This window comes from Scyliorhinus torazame, chromosome 2 (assembly GCF_047496885.1).
Source record: "Scyliorhinus torazame isolate Kashiwa2021f chromosome 2, sScyTor2.1, whole genome shotgun sequence".
NCBI classification, from domain to species: Eukaryota; Metazoa; Chordata; class Chondrichthyes; order Carcharhiniformes; family Scyliorhinidae; genus Scyliorhinus; species Scyliorhinus torazame.
In genome coordinates this window covers 86,507,875-86,527,512 of record NC_092708.1, presented here as the reverse complement: position 1 = coordinate 86,527,512, position 19,638 = coordinate 86,507,875, and the positions used below count along the sequence as shown (strand labels likewise).

The 19,638-nt window shown below is 54.2% G+C and overlaps 1 protein-coding gene across 4 annotated transcripts in view; it reads right to left on the bottom strand.

Moving 5' to 3' along the window:
* Positions 1–17,908, bottom strand: part of LOC140389385 (retinol dehydrogenase 7-like) — a 46,860-nt gene extending 28,952 nt beyond the window's left edge. Inside the window, exons 1-2 of one of the 4 annotated variants that reach the window (XM_072473547.1) lie at positions 17,766–17,864; positions 800–874 (exon numbers count right to left, since the gene is read on the bottom strand). In XM_072473547.1, coding sequence (XP_072329648.1) covers positions 800–807 — 8 coding nt within the window. In that variant the 5' untranslated portion in view covers positions 808–874; positions 17,766–17,864. Of the gene's footprint in view, positions 1–799; positions 875–17,765 lie in introns of all 4 variants that reach the window. The other 3 variants (XM_072473552.1, XM_072473548.1, XM_072473555.1) reach the window with 3 other exon arrangements.
* Between the last annotated feature and the right edge of the window lie 1,730 nt (positions 17,909–19,638).

The window sequence follows — 19,638 nt, the reverse complement described above, 5'->3', positions numbered from 1 at the left end:
TATTAGATAATAAATTTGGATTTTTATTAATCAGATATTTAAAATCCTTGACTGTAATTTTGTCAAGATCTGCTGCCATATCTATTTTAAAGTGGTCTTAATCTCTCTGTCCCCTATTGGATTAAATAATTCCATATTATTGGCCATTTTAACTTATATATTGTAACCAATGTCTCTCGGTTTAGTATGTCACATGATTCTGCAAGGTCCAATCCAATGATGGGAAGGTCATGGACATGATTTTGAAAGGTATATCAACTGGATAAACAGAGGATAAATCCGGAATTCAAGCCGCACCGAACAAGGGAACTTGAATTAACAGTGCAAAATGGAGTACGTATATGGGGGATCGGAGTCATCATTCCTCCATGCTTGCAGAATCGTATACTGGATAAACTCCATGTAGGATATCCAGGAGTTCTACGTACGAAAGAGCTCGCAAGGGGTTATTGGTGTCTGGGACTAGACACACAGATTGAAAACGAGTAGGTCAACGTCAGTCTTGTGCTAGGATATGAAATACTCCACCTCTTAACCACTTCACCGTTGTGATTGGCCAAATCAACCATGGCAAAGAGTACACATTGATTTTGCAGGACCAATTGAAGGATATATGTTTCTTGTCCTAGTGGATACACATTTGAAAAAAGGATAATGAAGTCGACGACTATGGAAAAAACAACTGACAGTCTGGATGAAGTAATTTCATGATTAGTTAGCGAGAACAGGACTCGGTTGATGTCAAAGGAATTTGTGGACTACCTTAGAAACAATGGTATACAACATATAAAAACTGCACCTGTTCATCCTTCCACAAATGGATTGGTGGAGAGGTCAGTCGTCATTGAAGAATACCGTCAAAGCATCAAAGGACCTTAGTGAAGAGAGTAAACAAGTTTCCAATTTATTTAGAAACACAGCCTATGCGGCACCCATGTCTGGTATTCATGGAGGCATGGATTAGTTACAGGTTTTTTCTAGCGTGCCCCAATAGAGAACCCCCAATAGGGAGCCCCTCCATAGAAGAGAACCCCTCATTTCAGTGAGCCCCCCATATCAGGAAACCCCCCCCCCCCATAACAGGAAACCGCCCTCGATAACAGAGACCCCCATAACAGAGACCACTCCACAGCAGAGGGCCCCAGCCCCCATCAGTTATCTCTGCCTGGAAGCTAAAGAGCAATCCAGGCAGAAATATTGAAAGAATCATGGCTTTTTCACTCTCCTGTGCCTTAGAGCTGCTGCCTCAGACAAGTGTCTGGAAAGTAATAGCTGTAACTTAATAGAAAGCCCAAACCACAGAACAAGGGTGGTATGGTGCCACAGTGTTTAGCACTGCTGCCTCACAGCACCAGGGGCCCAGATTCAATTCCGGCTTTAGGTGGAGTTTATACGTTCTCCCAGTGTCTGCGTGGGTTTCCTCCGGGTGCTTCAGTTTCCTCCCACAGTCCAAAGGTGTGCACGTTAGGTGGATTTACCACACTAACTGCCCCTTAGTGTCCAGGGATGTGTAGATTAGGTTAAGGGGTTATTTGGATAGAGTGGGGAAGTGGGTTTGGATGGAGTGCTGTTTCAGAGGGTCGGTGCAGAATCGATGGGCTGAATGACCTCCTTCTGCATTGGTTGTATCCTATGATTCTAAGGCTTTAAACCCCTCAGGGGATTATTCGAAACATTGCTGTTGATTTCACAGCAGGCTACTTGAGATCCATTCAAGCGTGAAAGGAGATGAAAATAATCAATTCAGACATCTGGCAGCGGTGAATTACAGGCTACTAAAAGCTATTTCTCTTTGAAGTGAATAGAAGTCTTGTAGATCAAAGGATCTGAGGGGGGTTTAAAGCCTTGTGATGTGGTTTTGGCTTTCTATTAATTACAGCTGCGGTTTTCTATACCTCTGCCTGAGGCAGCAGGTATAAGGCACAGGTTAGGGCAAGAGCAGCAGGCAGGGCTTATGGATGAGCAGGGTGGGGTTTCCCTGTTATGGGGGGGGGGGGTATCTCTGATGGGGGAGAGGTCTCTGATGGGTGGTTGGGTCACACTCATGCATGTGTGTGTGTGGTCTGGGGGGGGGGGGGGGTGGGAGGGGGCGGGAGGAAGCACCTACTTGACGGTGGGCTGGATTTACGTTGTGGGGTGGGGGAAGGGGCCGGCCACCAGACTTTGCTATCGGGCCACTTGCTCAAAATGGGGGCTCGATAGTGTGATTCGTGACGGAATTCCTTGCGATCCCTGCCATGCATCAATTTGAATGGCAAAAGACTCTGAATTGCTTCTGGGTGCCGCTCCCAGCGCCAGTGTGAAATTAGTGATTCAGCTCCTGTGGGAGAACTATCACCTGACCGTCATGACATTGATGTTCTCCTGGCCTTTGATATTCTTCCTCTAAATGGAGGAGGAGCAAAATCTCCTCTTTAGACCATATGGATTTTCTGTTCTGAGCAGCAAGTGACACCCCTGGGTGGCAATTTGATTTTGGTTCCTTAATTCAGGATGTATTTGAACCTTGTGTTGACTGTGTTCACAGACACTACAATTGAAAATTAATGCAGTCAAAGTAACTCGGTCACCCTTATGGCCGACCCACATATTTTGCATACTGACATGCTACATGGTGATATACTCCCCACTCTTTTGGCATTTGTAGCAGATAACAAGTATAGAGATTTTATGCATATTTCTAAAATGCTTCCTAAAGCTGCTTACAGAATTTAAAACTAAATGACATACAGAACATTTAAATTGACTACATGCATATATTACTTAATATTATCTTAATTCTTTCCAAGTTGTTTAATGTATATTTGTAGGTTTCCTAATTAACCGGGTCTCCACTGAAAATAAAATTTGATAAATTAAAATGCTTAAAATTAAAATAAAATATCAAGGGCAGGATTCTCCTTCGGCCGACGCCTAAATCAGGAAACACGATTGGGCGGAGAATTGCGGAATGCCAAGCTCCGGCCCCTCGACAGCGGCGCGAATGAGTTCTATGCCACATGTCGGCGTGGCCAGCCAAATTGTACAATAAACTCCGTTGGCATACCATTAACCGGCCTACACCAGCATTCACCGTGCTCCAACGATGTTTCGCCTCTGCCAGGAGGAATTACCGCCAGCAAGATTCACTTATGCTTTATAAAATCGTGAAGGAAATTCCTTGGTTGCTGATGGAGAGGGAGAAGGTAGGACATGTTCCCAAAGATGCAACATTGGGCTGATGGTGCTGCCGCTGGCTGGGGGAGCGTTTGCCAGGGCCGGGAGGAGTAGTGAGTAGTGACTAGATGCTGGGCCGTCGGGTCGAGGTGATTCCCTGGGACCGGTGTGTCCAGGCACGGGCCGCCACTGCCGTGGCCTGCAAGGCAGCCATCTTGCTACGCATCCCACTGTCCTTGGTTGCGCAGTGCGACACTGGCCGTGGTGGCCCTAGTAAGTAGCTGCCTGTGACAGGGCTATGCTGTCCTATTCCTCAGCCACCGCCCTCACAAGAGTGCCCCAGCCCGTAGACATCTTGGCCCATGGCCAATACCTTCGTACCCAATGTCTCCACCGCGGACGCCACCCTGCAGGCAGTTGGAATCCTTCAACTGCACCTGCAGGCTTTGGATGGTTGGGGCCAACCCCATGGGGAGGTGGTTGTGTAGTAGTATTGTCACTAGACGAGTGAGCCAGAGACTCAGGGTAATGCTCTGGGGACTCGGGTTTGAATCCCGCATCGGCAGATAGTGCAATTTGAATTTAGTAAAATCTGGAACTAAAAGACTTAATGATGACCATGAAACCATTGCCGATTATCATATAAAACCCATCTGGTTCATTAATCTCCTTTAGGGAAGGAAATCTGCCATAGAATCATAGGATTTACAGTGCAGAATGAGCCCATTCAATCCATCCAGTCTGCACCAGCCCTTAGAAAGAAGAACACCCTACTTTAAGTCCATACTTCCATCCTATCCCCGTAATCTCACCCAACCTTTTTTGGACGCTAAGAGCAATTTAGCATGGCCAATCTACCTAACCTGCACATCTTTGGACTGTGGGAGGAAACCGGAACACCCGGAGGAAACTTATGCAGACACGGGGAGAACGTGCAGACACCGCACAGACAGTGACCCAAGCCTGGAATCGAACCTGGGACCCTGGGGCTGTGAAGCAAAGTGCTAACCACTATGCTACCATGCCACCCACATCCTTACCTGGTCTGGCCTACATGTGATTCCAGACCCACAGCAATGTGGTTGACTATGAACTGCCCACTCAAGGGCAATTACGGATGGGCAATAAATGCTGGCCCAGCCTGCGATGTCCACAACCCGTGAACAATTCTCATGCAGTCACTGGCTATGCTCCTGCATCTCCAGCATTGATGGGACAGCGTTTGCAGAAGCCAGAGACCCATCTGGACAGCAGCTAATCCCTGGGATCAGGCTGACAACTGACCATCCGCCCCATTACGGGTTCCCAACTACACCTGATGTACCGCAGCACGTGTGCCCCAGGAGTCTCTTCACTAACATGCCCAACCAAGGTGTCGCTGGGATGGTGGAAAGTGTTGTCCTCCGGGGTGTCATGGGGAAGCAACTGGGAGCTCGCGACACCAGCACATCCCGCCTCGTCGACAGTCTTGGGGTTGAGGCCGGCCATGGGGGACACCGGATGGGCCTGCCTCGTCGACAGGTGATGCCATAGGGATATCACAATCCACTGGGTCTCAGTTGCTTCACCGATGCCAACCTTCGCCTCGGCGACTGCCCGCTCTTTGGCTCCTCTGACCAGGTTCAATGCCCTTTGCTCAGTGGCGGTGAGGGGCCGCCATTCCAGTGGGCCCCTCCGGTCTGCTGTCTCTCTCTGCGGTTGTGGGCTGCCTTCTCCTGGGGGACAGGTAATGCACAACGTGAGACACTCAAATACGGGTAGCGCAGGGGTCCTCGGCTGGCGGCCTGTGTGTACAGTGCACCAGGCCATGGCGGGCGGTATGGTTGTCGGCATGTGGTCCGGAGTGGGGTGTGGGCGGCCTGCCGGCGGGGATTGGTGGTGATCGCCCACCCTGGCTGGCCTGGGGGTTGCCCAAGTGCGCCCAGTGCTGCCTACCGGTCCACCTGGTTGGGGTCACGTGGGGAGTGGGGGGCTATGGGTGTGGGATGGGGTTGTGCCAAGTGTGCGGGGCTGGATACTCACCAGCTGCGTGAGGTCATGCAGCTTCTTGAGACACTGCTGTCCGGTCCTTGAGGTGGGGCCCAAGACGCTCATGGCCTCTGCCACCTGCACCCATGCCTGGTTGATATCCGCGGGTGGAAGCCGCCTGCACATCCCGTGGGGGGGGGGAACGGACAAGGTGTTCCATCTCTCCTCCACGGCATCCAGCACAAAGTCTCAAGCTCCACAACGGCTGCTGCTCTTTGGGGTGCCATCGTGTTGGCTGGAATGAGTGTGTGTGTGGAGAGTGGAGTGCGTATATGAGGCTGCAGCTGGTCAGGCTCTCGAGTGGCGGACCCGCCCCCAACAAATCAGATGCTGTCATGCATTGGAATTGCACTATTCTCCCAGGTGAGGAAGGATTAACTGGCTGCCATCCTTTATTCAACCCCCTTGGTTGGTCACAACAAGGTTCATTTAAAAAGGACCCCTTCCTTTGCAGACATCTTTTCCTCGTCCAAATGATTTATGTTTTCAAAAGGAGAAAATTTAGCCAGGCGTTTGTGAGTTGAAGAAAGAATGAGTTTATTAGTTACTCCATTGTGAGAAAAAGTAATAAAACACAACATACAGTCACACAGATTAGAAATGGGAAGTGAACCAAAAGTGGAAGTGGGGGGGGGGGGGGGGGGAAAGAGAGCGTGAAGCTCTGTTTTCTTTCCATGTTTCTCTATCACATACTCTAATACACCCAGCAATAGTCCACAATGACCAGGTTTGCAACTGACTTTTTATCCCCATTTTCTTGGAAGAGAAGAATTCAGGCCCGAACCAGCTTCCATTATCTCCACAGGAGATTACAGTTGGTCTGTATTGCTTTGAGCCTTTGACATTTCCTTGTCTGGAAAAGGCTGTAATAGTCCATTGTCTCTCAGGACATAGTATCATCCACACAGGAAGTTTTTTTTTTATTCTCCTCCTTTTTCACATTTTCTCCCACATTTACATCCATCAACAATAAACAATAATCAGCAAGATATGTCAGTCCCCATAATAACAACGATCCCATCTACCCACCAACCCCCAAACCACAACCCGCATGTTCACATAAACAAATGGCAAAAAGGAATCAGGGATTACCCGTAGTCACCCTTAATCTTACACAGCTCTCCCCCGCCCCCCCCCCCCCCCCCCCCCCCCCCACCGCAGGTCTCCAGCTCCTCCTGTCCACTGCCTCTTGTAAAACTCCTCCTCCCAACCTCGGTTCCTTCCCCCCAACTTTCCACCCCCGCTAGACCACTCGGACCCTGATCTGCCAGGCTCCGATGGCCGCAGCCCCTCCCCCCACCTCACTCCCGTTCACTGGCCGGCTTAAACCGGCCAGCGTGGAGGCCCCCGCCCGGGTCCATTTCCCACTAGCCCGGCCCTAGGAAAGCCCAAAGATCCCCTTTTAGCACACAAACCCCGCATATCCACCTACACCCCAAAGAACTCTCATTTCGAGTGAAAGTCCCGTCCCTTCCCTTGTCCAAATATATACCACATTGGCTTCTTTAATCTCTACACCCGCGCGCAGTGATACAAAAAAGAAGAAAATACAGTCATGAGGTTACATCGGCACATGGCCACTCCTCAATTTGTCAGTTCTGCCACAGTCCTTCTGCTTTCGCAAACTCCTCCGCTGCTTCCGCCGTTCCAAAATAAAAGTCCCTGAGCTTGTAAGTCACCCTCAGCTTCGCTGGATATACAATGCTGCACCGCACCTTGCTATTGTACAGTGCCCTCTTCACCCGGTTGAAGGCAGCCCGCCTCCTTGCCAGCTCCACCGTAAAGTTCTGGTATACACGTATACCAGCTCCAGCCCACTGCACCACCCGCTTCTGCTTGGCCCAGCTCAGGACCTTCTCCTTCACCCTGTACCTACGGAAGCACAGAGTCACTGCCCTTGGCGGCTCACTCGCCTTTGGTATAGGCCACCACGATCGATGAGCCCGATCCAGTTCATATCGGGAGGGATCCTCCCCCTCCCCCAATAATTTTGCCAGCATCGCGGCAAAGTACTCAGTCGGCTTCGGTCCTTCAACTCCTTCGGGCAGCCCCACAATCCTCAAATTCTGTCGCCTGGATCTGTTTTCCAGGTCTTCCATTTTTCCTTGCAGATCCTTGTTAGTATCCATCACCTTCCGCCTCTCTTTCCCCATCGAGGCAAGTTGATCACCGTGCTGCAATAACGTCTCCTCCACTTCCTTCAGCGCCTCCCCTTGCTCTCGCACCTCCGCCACTGCGCTCGCCACCTCCGTCCTCACCGGGGAAACCGCCTCCTCCACCTGCACACTCAAAACCTCCCTCATCTCCTTCCTCACCGTCTCCATGCATTTCGCAATCTGCGCCAACTGTTTTTCAAATTCCGCAGCCATCACCTTAGTTATTTCTTCAGCCGTAAGCAGTGCGGCCTTCCTCCAGCCTCCATTTTTCCTGGTGACCCCGCGGTGACCTTTCCACACCCCGACGGACCTCCAGCTGTTTTTTTTTTTTATAAATCGGCCGTTTTCTTGCTCACCCTCGACATTTTTCTTTGTTCCTTTTTTCCTCGTGTCTCAACTGTGCCTCCTCCGTGCCTTCTCCCTTCTTCTGCCGCCTCCGCGGACCCTGGGACCGGGCTTAAAGCCCTGAAAATGCCGTTGCCGACCGGGAGCCCTCCATTGTGCGGCCGCCTCCCGCCCGCCGTCACCAGAAGTCCATCCACATAGGAAGTTATCTGACCGTCACTGAATTTATATTCTCAGAATTTACATCCTCAACCACCTTTGGCTTGTGTGGCCATTTTTAAAAGAAAAATCTTATTTAAAAGTTCAATACATCCGTATATAATTTTGGGTTATGATTCATCATTGTGACAGCTTTGACAACAGTTAGCTGCCTTCTTGCCCCCTGGAAATCATATTTATTATCAAATTAGAGTGTGTAAAGGATCCTATAAAGTCTTCCTCAGTAGTTTGTATTGGCGAGGCTTTACTAAGGGTCAAGGTGTTAATAGGTGCTTCAGCTGTGCACTGACAAGAACCATTACCACATTTAGCTGAATTAGTACTCAGAGTGAGTTTTATTAATGCTGGGGTGTTTTTAAACCGGTTACCATTCCATCCGGATAGAATATACCACACAGGATCGTCCATCGTATTCTTTTCATCACTTTACAACTCTTTCAACCTGTGCAGAGAGTGGTTTCCACTGACTGCCCAATGGAAGTGATTTCAATTACAGGTCATAAATGCACCATTGTGTCTTGATCTAGAAAACCCAAAGATAGAACCAAGAGATACTCCAAGCTACCACCTGAATGGGACATCCAGATTATGGCACCATGTTACCAGCAGCACCACAAGGAGGTTTGACCTGTTATGGGTTGGAAACAATAAACATTCAACTTTCTGCTTAGGGATTCATGGACATTCATTGCAAGGTCCTTCACTTCCTCTACACCTCACAGTACACTCCCACTAATTGAGGCCTTATTTGACCTCACCAAGTGGATCATCTCACACTTCTCCAAGTTGAAATTAATTTGCTACTTTTTTGCACACCTGACCAGTCCATTGATATCCTCCAGCAGTCTACAGCTTCCCTCCTCACTACTTCTTTAAAAATATTTTTACTCAAAACATTTTCATCCATATAATATATATATATATATATAAAAAAGAGAAACAGAAGAACAACCAAACAATTCAATAAACAACCCACACTCCCCTGATACCAACTCCTCCTCACATCCCACCTTCCCAATTTAACCCCCTTACCCCTACCCCTTGCTGACCCTTCAAACCTCCTTAAAGGAATCGATAAACAGCACGGGGCATTGGGGCAGCACGGTAGCATAGTGGTTAGCACAATTGCTTCACAGCTCCAGGGTCCCAGGTTCGATTCCGGCTTGGGTCACTGTCTGTGCGGAGTCTGCACATCCTCCCCGTGTGTGCGTGGGTTTCCTCCGGGTGCTCCGGTTTCCTCCCACAGTCCTCCCACAAGATGTGCAGGTTAGGTGGATTGGCCATGATAAATTGCCCTTAGAGTCCAAAATTGACCTTAGTGTTGGGTGGGGTAACTGGGTTATGGGGATGGGGTGGAGGTGTTGGGTAGGATGCTCTTTCCAAGAGCCGGTGCAGATTCGATGGGCCGAATGGCCTCCTTCTGCACTGTAAATTCTATGATAAATTCTATGATAAACGGCTTCCATCTCTGGGTGAACCCATCCACCGACCCCCCTCAAGGCTAACGTAACCTTCTCCAGCCTCAGGAAATCTGCCAAGTCACTCATCCACACACCCACACCCCCACTTTCTGCAGCTCCGAGGCCCGCCATCCAAGCAAAATCCATCTCTGGGCTATCAGGCAGGCAAAGGCCAAAACATCGGCCTCTCTCACTTCCTGGACTACTGGATCTTCCGACACCCCAAATATTGTCACCTCTGGTCTCGGGGCCACCTCCACCCACAGCACCTCTGATATCATGCCCAAGAACCCCTGCCAAAACCCCCTCAATCTTGGACACGCCCAGAACATGACGTGATTCGCGGGTCCCCCCGCACACGATCCACACCTATCCTCCACCCCCTCAAAGAACCTACTCACCCTCACCACCGTCATATTAACCCTATGTACCACCTTGAACTGGGTGAGGCTTAACCTCGCATATGATGAGGACACGTTCACCCTCCGCAAGGCCTTTGCCCACATCTTGGCCCTCACCTCCACCAGGTCTCCCTCCAATTCCATCAACTCCCTGTAGACATCTGACACCTTCCCCTCCCTTATTTTGTCCTTAGACAGCACCTTGTCCTGCATCCCCAGAGACGGCAGTCCTGGAAAATCCTTACAAAGTCCTGAATCTACAGGTACCTAAAGCCATTCCCCCGGGCAACCTATACTTGGACAACTTTGCAAATTTGCCCCCTATAAACAAATCAAACCCTGCCTGCCTCCACCCTCGAAACCTCGGGTCCAGCCCTGTCGGTGCAAATGTATGGTTATTACAAATCAGTGGCCACACCGAGGCGCCTTCCAGCCTCATAAGATGTTGCCACACCTGCTCCCACACCCTTAGGGCTGACACCACTACTGGGCTCACGGAGTACTTGGTCGGCGAGAACGGTAAAAGCGACAACAAAGTCCTTAAACATATACCCCTACACAATGCTGCCTCGATCCCCACATTGACCCCTCCCCCACAGCACGTTTCCTAACCATAGCAATATTCGCTGCCCAGTAATAATTAATCATATTTGGCAACGCCAGCCACCCCTCCACTCCCCCCCACCCCACCCACCCTGCACCGGATCCAAGAAAGTCTTCCTAACCCAAGGAGTGTTCCCCTTCCACACAAATTGAGAGATCAGCCCATTAACCTTCCTAAAGAATGACTTGGGGACGAAGATTGGGGGGTTCTGAAACAGAAACCGCCATTTTTATTGTCTGCGCACACCCTGCCAGTGACAGCGGCAGCACATTCCACCTCTTCAAGTCCCACTTCATCTGCTCCACCTAACGAGCCATGTTCAGCTTCTGCAACTGCACCCAGTTCCGCTCCACCTGGATTCTCAAGTATCTAAAACACCCCGCCACCACCCTGAACCCCTTGGAACGCCACTGGAAAACGCAGAGGTATTCAATAATTGTGATAGTTTGGATACAGTGAATATGGAAAAACTGTTTCCATTGGCAGCAACCAAAGGACACACTCAGTTTTTTCTCTCCTCCGCCTATACCACAAATCTCTACACTGCCAGCATATGACCCAATCTGCACCAGGAATTCTGAAAATTATTTAATTAAGGAGAAAATCTGGGAGAAGTGCACCCAATGGCAGGGATGGTTTTATGGATTTGAAGGGGATCTTGTCATAGGATCCCAGCAGTGCAGGAGGAGGCCATTCGGCTCATCGAGTCTGCACTGGCTCTTGGAAAGCGCACACCTCCACCCTATCCTTGTAACCCTACCCCTTTTGGACACTAAGGGGCAGCTTTCATCATGGCCAATCCACCTAACCTGCACATCTTTGGACTGTGGGAGGAAACCGGAGCACCCGGAGGAAACCCACGCAGACACGGGAAGAAAGTGCAAACTCCACACAGTCACCCAAGGCCTACCCTCAATAACCTATCACCCCGATGATTACCAAGAATCTATCCATTCTGCTTTTAAAATATTCAAAGAACTCTGCTTATATTTTCAGGAAGTGAGTTCCAATGACTGACACCCCTCTCAGAGAAAGAATTTCACCTCGTCCCCATTTTAAATGGGCGACTCCTTACTTCTAGTTTCTCCCACAAGAGGAAACATCCTCTTCACATCAACCCGATCAAGACCCCTCAGGATCTTCAACAATAGAATCGAGTCGCCTCTGACTCTTCGAAACTCCAGTGGATGCCAGTCGGGCCTGCCCTGCCTTTCCTCATAACACAGCCTACCCATACCAGCGTATTTGTGTGGTAAACCTTCTCCAAACTGCTTGCAGTGCATTTACATCTTTCCTTAAATAAGATGACCAATACTATGCTGGGTTGTGGGGATGGGGTGGAGGTGTTGGCCTTGGGTGGGGTGCTCTTTCCGGGAGCCGATGCAGACTCGATGGGCCGGGTGGCCTCCTTCTGCACTGTAAATTCTATGATAACCTATGATTAATCTAGGACAAAGGTTCGGCACAACATCGTGGGCCGAAGGGCCTGTTCTGTGCTATATTTTTCTATGTTCTATGCACGGTACACCTGGGGCGAAATTCTCCGTTATCGGCGGAAAGTCCGCCGATCGGCGCAAAAAACGGCGCAAATCCGACTTGCGTCACGTCGGAAAAATGGGTCGATAGTCTCCGGCCCGAAATGGGCTAGCAGCGACGTAACGGGATCCCCGCTTGCGCAGTGGTTCACGCCGTGCAGCGTCATACGCGCTGCACGGCGTGACGGCTCATAAGGCCGCGCTGCTCCCCCCCACCCGACCGGAACACCATACCGCAACACCCGACTGGATAGCTGGCCGTCGCTCAGCCTCGAGGTTCGAGTCACGCGATGTGGAGGCGCTCCTGGACGCAGTGGAGCAGAGGAGGGACGCCCTGTATCCCGGGCACGGCCGCAGAGTTGCCCCACGCCACAGCCGGCGTCTGTGGAGGGAAGTGGCAGAGGCCGTCACCGCTGTGGCCCTGACACCACGGACAGGCACCCAGTGCCACAAGAAGGTGAACGACCTCGTCAGAGCAGGCAGGGTGAGCCTCCCCATATCCCCCCCTCCCCCATATCCCCCTCCCCATATCCCCCATATCCCCCCCTCCCCATATCCCCCCTCCTCCATATCCCCCTCCCCCATATCTCCCATATCCCACCCTCCCCCATATCCCCCCCTCCCCCATATCCCCCTCCCCCATATCTCCCATATCCCACCCTCCCCCATATCCCCCCCTCCCCCATATCCCCAAGTGAATCCAGCCCTAACCTTAACCTCTGCAATGCACGCGCAACCGATGGCGTGCATTCATATACCTGCCTAACAGTGTTGCCTTTTACCCCTGCCGCCCCCCCCCCCCCACAGGAGAAGCGCGCACACAACAATAGGGAGCATGTGAGGTCTGGAGGAGGGCCCGCTGATGAGAGGCCACTGACCATACACGAGGAAAGGGCCCTGGAACTGGCTGGCGGACCTGAGGACCGGGAGGTTGCTGATGCAGAGGTCGGGGGCGTACTAGCGAGTGAGCCACCAACAGCCCGTCCCCATATCCCCCCTCCCCTATATCCCCCTCCCCCGTATCACCTGATCACTGCCTGATGTCTAACCATGCATGCTTCATTGTGTATCGCAGGACCAAACTTCCAGGCACCCATCCCCGCAGATGCAGACCGCCCGCAGGATGCCCCTCGGAGACCACAGGAGACGGACAGACCCGCACCCTCCAGCATGCAACGCCCGCAGGATGCCCCTCGGAGACCACGGGAGACGGAGAGACCCGCACCCTCCAGCATGTGACGCCCGCAGGATGCCCCTCGCACACCACGGGAGACGGAGAGACCTGGAGCAACAGGGAGACGACACCCCCATCACGTGCGGGAGCGACCACCCAGCGATGAGGGGGGCAGCCACAGGCCCCCGTCACATCCGAGCCAGGACACCACTACCCAGGACACCACTATCCAGGACACCCCTACCCGGGACACCACTACCCAGGACACCCCTACCCGGGACACCACTACCCGGGACACCACTACCCGGGACAGCACTACCCGGGACAGCACTACCCGGGAAGACGAAATACCGGACAGTGACTCAGAGTGGATGGGTGGAGACGAACCCCCACCCCAAAGTGCCATGGACTCAGAGTGGGACGAAGAGCACGACACAACGCCACTGCTGTCACCAACACCCTCCACCATCGCAGAAACACTCACCACGGTTGGGCACTTTAGTGATGAGGCGTCTGGTACACTCACTGGTGCGTACAACACAGCCGTCCCGGTACAGCAGGTGGAGGTAGGAGCAGCAGAGGGACCGGGCGGTCGGAGGGCAGCCCAGCCCAAGCGAACATCTGCCGCCCAGATGGATCCCGGGTTCCTGCAGTTACCACACCCACACATAGATCCGATGCAACCACCGACCCGGAGACGAGCGAAGAGGGTGACGGGCGGCTTGCGGCGGTCGCAGGTGGAGGAGTCCACCCGCGTCCAGGAGCTGGGAGTGGTGCCGGTCATGCGTGCCGCCCAGGCTGACACCGCACGGGTGGCGTCCGCGGTGGAGGCAATGGGTGCGCGGTGTCAGACATGGGGAACGGTTTGCGAGGCCTGGGGCCTTCCGTGCAGGTGGCGTATGTGGCCCAGGAAATGGCTACAGACAGGGTTTGCCAACACCCTGGGTTCTATGGCTGCAAACCTGCAGACCCCTGTCGATACCAGCACGGGCCTCCAGGACTGGCAGCGCCAGATGTCGGGGGGGGCGTCGGATGGCCAGTCCGTTCGCATCCCCCACCCATGTAGAGGCCTGGGGGCTATCGGGCACCCCGAGGGAGGAGGAGGTGGTGTGGTCCGTCCCGGCTCCCTCTGTAGGGGAGGTCCCGGTACACCGCGACACCTCGGACTCCCCCCCTTCCGTCCCAGGTGCATCGGGTGGGCAACGGGCAGGACAGGCTGGCAGCTCGCCATCCCAGTCGCCCGGGCCGCAGCCTGGCCCATCTAGGCCAGGACGCCCCAGGAAACGGCCGCCAAAGGGATCCAGTGTCAGAGGGCAGGAATCACAGGAGTCCACCTCCAGTTCTGCTGTACCGTCTGGGGAACCACGTAGACGTAGTCAAAGGGCCCGTAAGGCCAAACAATTAGACACTGAGTAAGTTGGCACGGGTGCAGGGCACAGATGAGTTTTAGGGGCTAGGGCACGTGCATGAACTCCTTTGGTTATTAAAGTCAATGTTACACCTACAGAAGCTGCCTTTGTGCTCTGTCCAAAGTGTGCGGGGGTGTCATGTACGTTGAGCGCAAGTGTGTGTGTGAGGGGTGGTCTTACCTCAGCCCCAGGTGAGTCTGCCCCCTTCCCCCTGGGCCACCATCAACATCCCCCGGGCAGAGGACGGGACCGTGCGCTGCAGTGTCACAGCCGCATGCAGGGATGGTCCGGGTGGATGGTGGTACTGTGGCCATGGGTCAGACATAGTCCAACGATGTAGAGCCAGGAGCTCATCGCAGGGCGGGTTGTCATCATCCTCCATGGCCTGCGATAGACACGCGTCCACCCGAAACTGTGTGAGCCCGGCCCATTGTGCCGCAGGTGGATCGGCAATGGGGGGGGTGGTGTGCATGCGGGTGGGGTGGGTGGGGTTGGGGAGGGGGGTGAGGGTGCTGGGTGGGTGGGGGGGGTGGGTGGTCGGCTGTTGCCATGGTGTGCGGTCTGTGGCCATACTACCCGATTCCCACGCCCATCTAGTCAGTGAAGCGGGCGTCTATCAGTCTGTCCCGTGCCCGCTGGGCCAGCCGGTAACGGTGGACAGCCACCCGCCTGTGTCTACCCCGTCTGCCCTGACCATTGCCCCATCCCCCTCATCTGGGGAGGACTGGGCCTCTTCCTGCTGCTCCTCCACTCCGCCCTCCTCTGCCTGCGGCACATCGCCCTTCTGCTGGGCTGTGTTGTGCAGGACGCAGCACACCACAATGATGCGGCCGACCCTATCTGACCGATACTGGAGGGCGCCCCCAGAGAGGTCCAGGCACCTGAAACGCATCTTCAGCACGCCAAAGCACCTCTCGATCACTCCCCTTGTCGCTACATGGGCATCATTGTAGCGGTTCTCCGCCTCATTGCGTGGCCTCCGTATAGGCGTCATCAGCCACGATCGCAATGGGTAGCCCCTGTCGCCCAGCAACCAGCCCCTCAGCCGGGGATGGCGTCCCTCGTACATGCCGGGGATGGATGACCGCGACAACACGAATGAGTCGTGTACACTGCCTGGGTGACGGGCGCAGACGTGCAGGATCATCATGCGGTGGTCGCAGACCACCTGTACGTTCATCGAATAGGTCCCCTTCCTATTAGTGAACACGGCCCTGTTATCTGCAGGTGGCCACACGGCGACGTGCATCCCATCGATCGCGCCCTGGACCATGGGGAACCCGGCAACGGCAGAGAAGCCCACGGCCCGGGCATCTTGGCTGGCCCGGTCCACGGGGAAGCGGATGTAGCGGTGCGCCATGGCATATAGGGCATCTGTCACTGCCCGGATGCACCGATGCCTGCGATATGCCGGACAGTTCCCCAGCTCGGTGCCTGGAATGACCCCGTTGCATAAACGTTCAGGGCCACCGTAACCTTGACGGACACGGGGAGAGGGTGTCCCCCGCCAGTGCCATGCGGTGACAGGTGTGCCAGCAGGTGGCAGATGTGTGCCACGGTTACCCGGCTCATCCGGAGTCTCCTCCTGCATTCCCGGTCCGTGAGGTCCTGGTATGACTGCCGGGGCTGGTACACACGGGGCGCCCTCGGGTGCCTCCGTTGCCGTGGGGCCGCGACGTCCTCCTCCCCCTCCTCGTCCTGTCGGTCAGGTGTCCCTCCAGCCTGGGCGGCTGCCGCCTGCCCCTCTGCGGCAGCCTGCGCCGCCTCTCTGGCACGCTCCTCCTCCTCCTCCTCATCCAGGATAACATAGACATGAGCGGCTGCCACCACGGCGGCCAACATCGCTGGATGATCTGAAAACATGACGGCCTGGTGGGGGGGGGGGGGGGGAACGCGACATGTCATCATTGCCCATATCCCCTCCTCCCCCCAGCCAGGTGGCATGGACCGCATGGGTCCAACTGTTGGAGGCTGGCACCTGGCCAGGTGGACCAACTCACTTGCCCTCCCATCCCCCTCCTCGGCACGGACCCCCCCCCCAACCTCCACCTCAGCACGGACCCCCCCCCCCCCAACCCCCAACCTCCACCCCGGCACGGCACGGACCCCCCCCCCAACCTCCACCCCAGCACGCCCCCCCCCAACCTCCACCCCAGCACGGACCCCCCCCCAACCTCCACCCCAGCACGGACCCCCCCCCAACCTCCACCCCAGCACGGACCCCCCCCAACCCCCAACCTCCACCCTGGCACGGACCCCCCCCCCAACCTCCACCCCGGCACGGACCCCCCCCCCCAACCTCCACCCCGGCACGGACCCCCTCCCGGCACTCCCCCGGAGCCCAGCCTACTCTAACCATCCCCCCCCCCCCGCCGCACACACACACACACAACCCGAGACACACCTCTCCTCACGCAATCAGACTGCGGCCACGCCATTTCCTACCTAGAGTCAACCCCCCAGGCCGTCACTCACCTCCACGCTGGTCGGCGTGAGCCTGGAGCACCGGGTCACGCCGATGAAAAGGAGGTTTGATTCACGTCGACGTGAACGGTCATCACGTCGACGGGACTTCGGACCATCCGGAAGGGAGAATATCGGCAGGCCGAAAATCGGGTGCCTTGCGCAGACCCGTGACATTCTCCGCGGCAGCCGCGCCATTAACGCCCCGCCGACTTTTCTCCCTTCGGAGACTTCGGCGGGGGCGGGATTCACGGCGGCCAACGGCCATTCTCCGACCCTCTGGGGGGTCGGAGAATGACGCCCCTGATGTGTCTCACTGGTGCCCTGTAAAAATACCAACTACAGCAGAAGCAGTGTTAGTTGCCCCACAATTGGCAGCCATGAGCCATCCTGTCACCGACTTAATCGGCTGAGGAAGTAAAGTGCAGGGGTTCCCTTAACCGATATTATCTCTCTCAATTAAATGCACCTCCCTCCCCCACCCCAGCTTCGCCATGGGGGAGAGCAAACAATACCGCGCAATGTTTGTAATTCCTGTGCTGACGTCCGTTCAACTGCACCACAGCTAGAGGCCGTCACGAAAACGTCTCCATAAAAAGTATTTCAAGTAAATGAACCGGATTTACCAGAACATTTTGCAGGCGCAAATATCATGCACGATGCTTAAATGGTACAAAGTGGGCACAGTTTAAAAATGAATAAGGGAGGGTTATAACGGGTAAGCTTCTCCTTCAGTATTCTTGCCATAAATAGTTCATCCTAATTTTAAACTGACTGTACAGACACGCAGTGCTAATTTACAGCAACGTTTGTACCTTCAAACGCTTTGAAATTGAGGTTTTGTTCAACTCCGTTTTTCTCCCCAACTTGTGAACTTCGCACAGCTCCAAGCGTCCGGAAATTCAGTTCCCCTGTCGGGCCAATAGAGTCACACGGGGATAGCAGACTCCTCCCACTGAATTCATCAACTCAGGCAGCAGTGGCCCCATCATACTTTCTCAAATTATAAATGTAATTACAGTCCTTCAACTCAACAATGCAGGCTTCGGAGAATACTGCATCGTGTTTTCTTTCAGAGTCTGAGAAATGATACAAGTGCTGTTTCTCCGCTCCTCAAGAGAAAATGCGAGAATCTCCTATCATAGGGAGGTATGCAACAAGGCACTTTGAAAATCCTGAAGGCTTAGAATTTGCAAGGAGGAAGAATGAGCTGAGATATTGACTCTGACCCAGCAGTATTAACCGCAGTCATTTCTCTGAAACGGACTGTAACTTCCACATTTAGCGGAATGGAGGTTAATGGGACTCTAAATATGGAGTTACCGTCAATTTCAGAGAAGTGATTGGCAGCGAAACGAACAATTCACAGTCAACATCCCACCCGCTTACCGCCCTGGACATTCTGAAGTTACAATAATAATAATCTTTATTGTCACAAGCAGGCTTACATTAACAGTGCAAAGAAGTTATTGTGAAAATCCCCTAGTCGCCACATTCCGGCGCCTGTTCGGGTACACCTAGGGAGGTCCTTTGATTGGCAGGGTGGACCGCGAGGGAGCAGCGCCTTACCGTATCTGGGTGAACAAAGCTTTTGGTGCTCCTGGAGTCCAGCAGGCACAAGGTCGCGTGGCCGTTGATTTTAACCGTCGTCGACGTGGTGACCAGGTTGTGCTGGCGAGATTGGTCCAACGTCATCGAAGCGAGCTGCAGGTAGCCATCGGATGCTTCGGGTGGCGAGCAGGTGCGGTTCCGATGTCGAGATGTCCGAGGACCCTGTGGGGAACAAGATGGCGGCGCCCATGGTGCGCACATTGCAGGGTCGGGACAAGATGGCGGCGCCCATGGTGTGCACATTGCGGGATCGGGACAAAATGCCGGCGCCCATGGTGCGCACATTGTGGGGTCGGGACAAGATGGCGGCGCCCATTGGTCGCACGTGGACCCAGATGGCGGCTGCCATTGTGCGTCTGGCGTGGGGGAGGGGCCGATAGCGGGCACAATCGCAGCAACTGCGCGGGCCTGGCACACAGCCGCAAAGTGGCCCTTTTTACTGCAGGCTTTACAAACTGCAGTGCGGGCCGGGCAGTGTTGGCAGGGGTGCTTCTGCTGTCCACAGAAGTAGCAGCGGGGACCCCCGGGGTGCGCGGATCGGCGTGCGGCGCAGGCGTATTGCGAAGGCAGGGCCCCGGCTGAGGAGGTCGTCGGTGGGGTCCAGGAGGGGTAGGAAGGGTGGGCAGCGCGGCGGGAGGGGTACGATTGTACATTACGGGATGTGACTGTCATGGAGAGCACCAAGGTTTTTGTCTCCGCCAGTTCGAGCGTGGCCCCTTCCAGCAATCGTTTTCGGATGCGGTCCGACGCAATCCCCGTCACGAAGACATCGTGCATGAGGAGATTCGTGTGTTCGGCGACCGTGACGGCCTGACAGTCACAGTCCCGGACAAGTGGAATTAGGGCCCGCCAGAAGTCTTCGATGGACTCACCAGGTAGTTGCGAGCGGGTGGCAATTTTATGCCTGGCGAAGAGCGTGTTTGCCTTTTGTGTGTAGTGTTCTTTGAGGAGTTCCATCGCTTTTGTGTAAGTCGTGGCGTCTTGGATCAACGGGAACACGCTGGAGCTCAGTCTGGAGTACAGGACGTTTATCTTCTGAGCCTCCATTGGCGCGGGGTCCGCCGCATTGATGTAAGC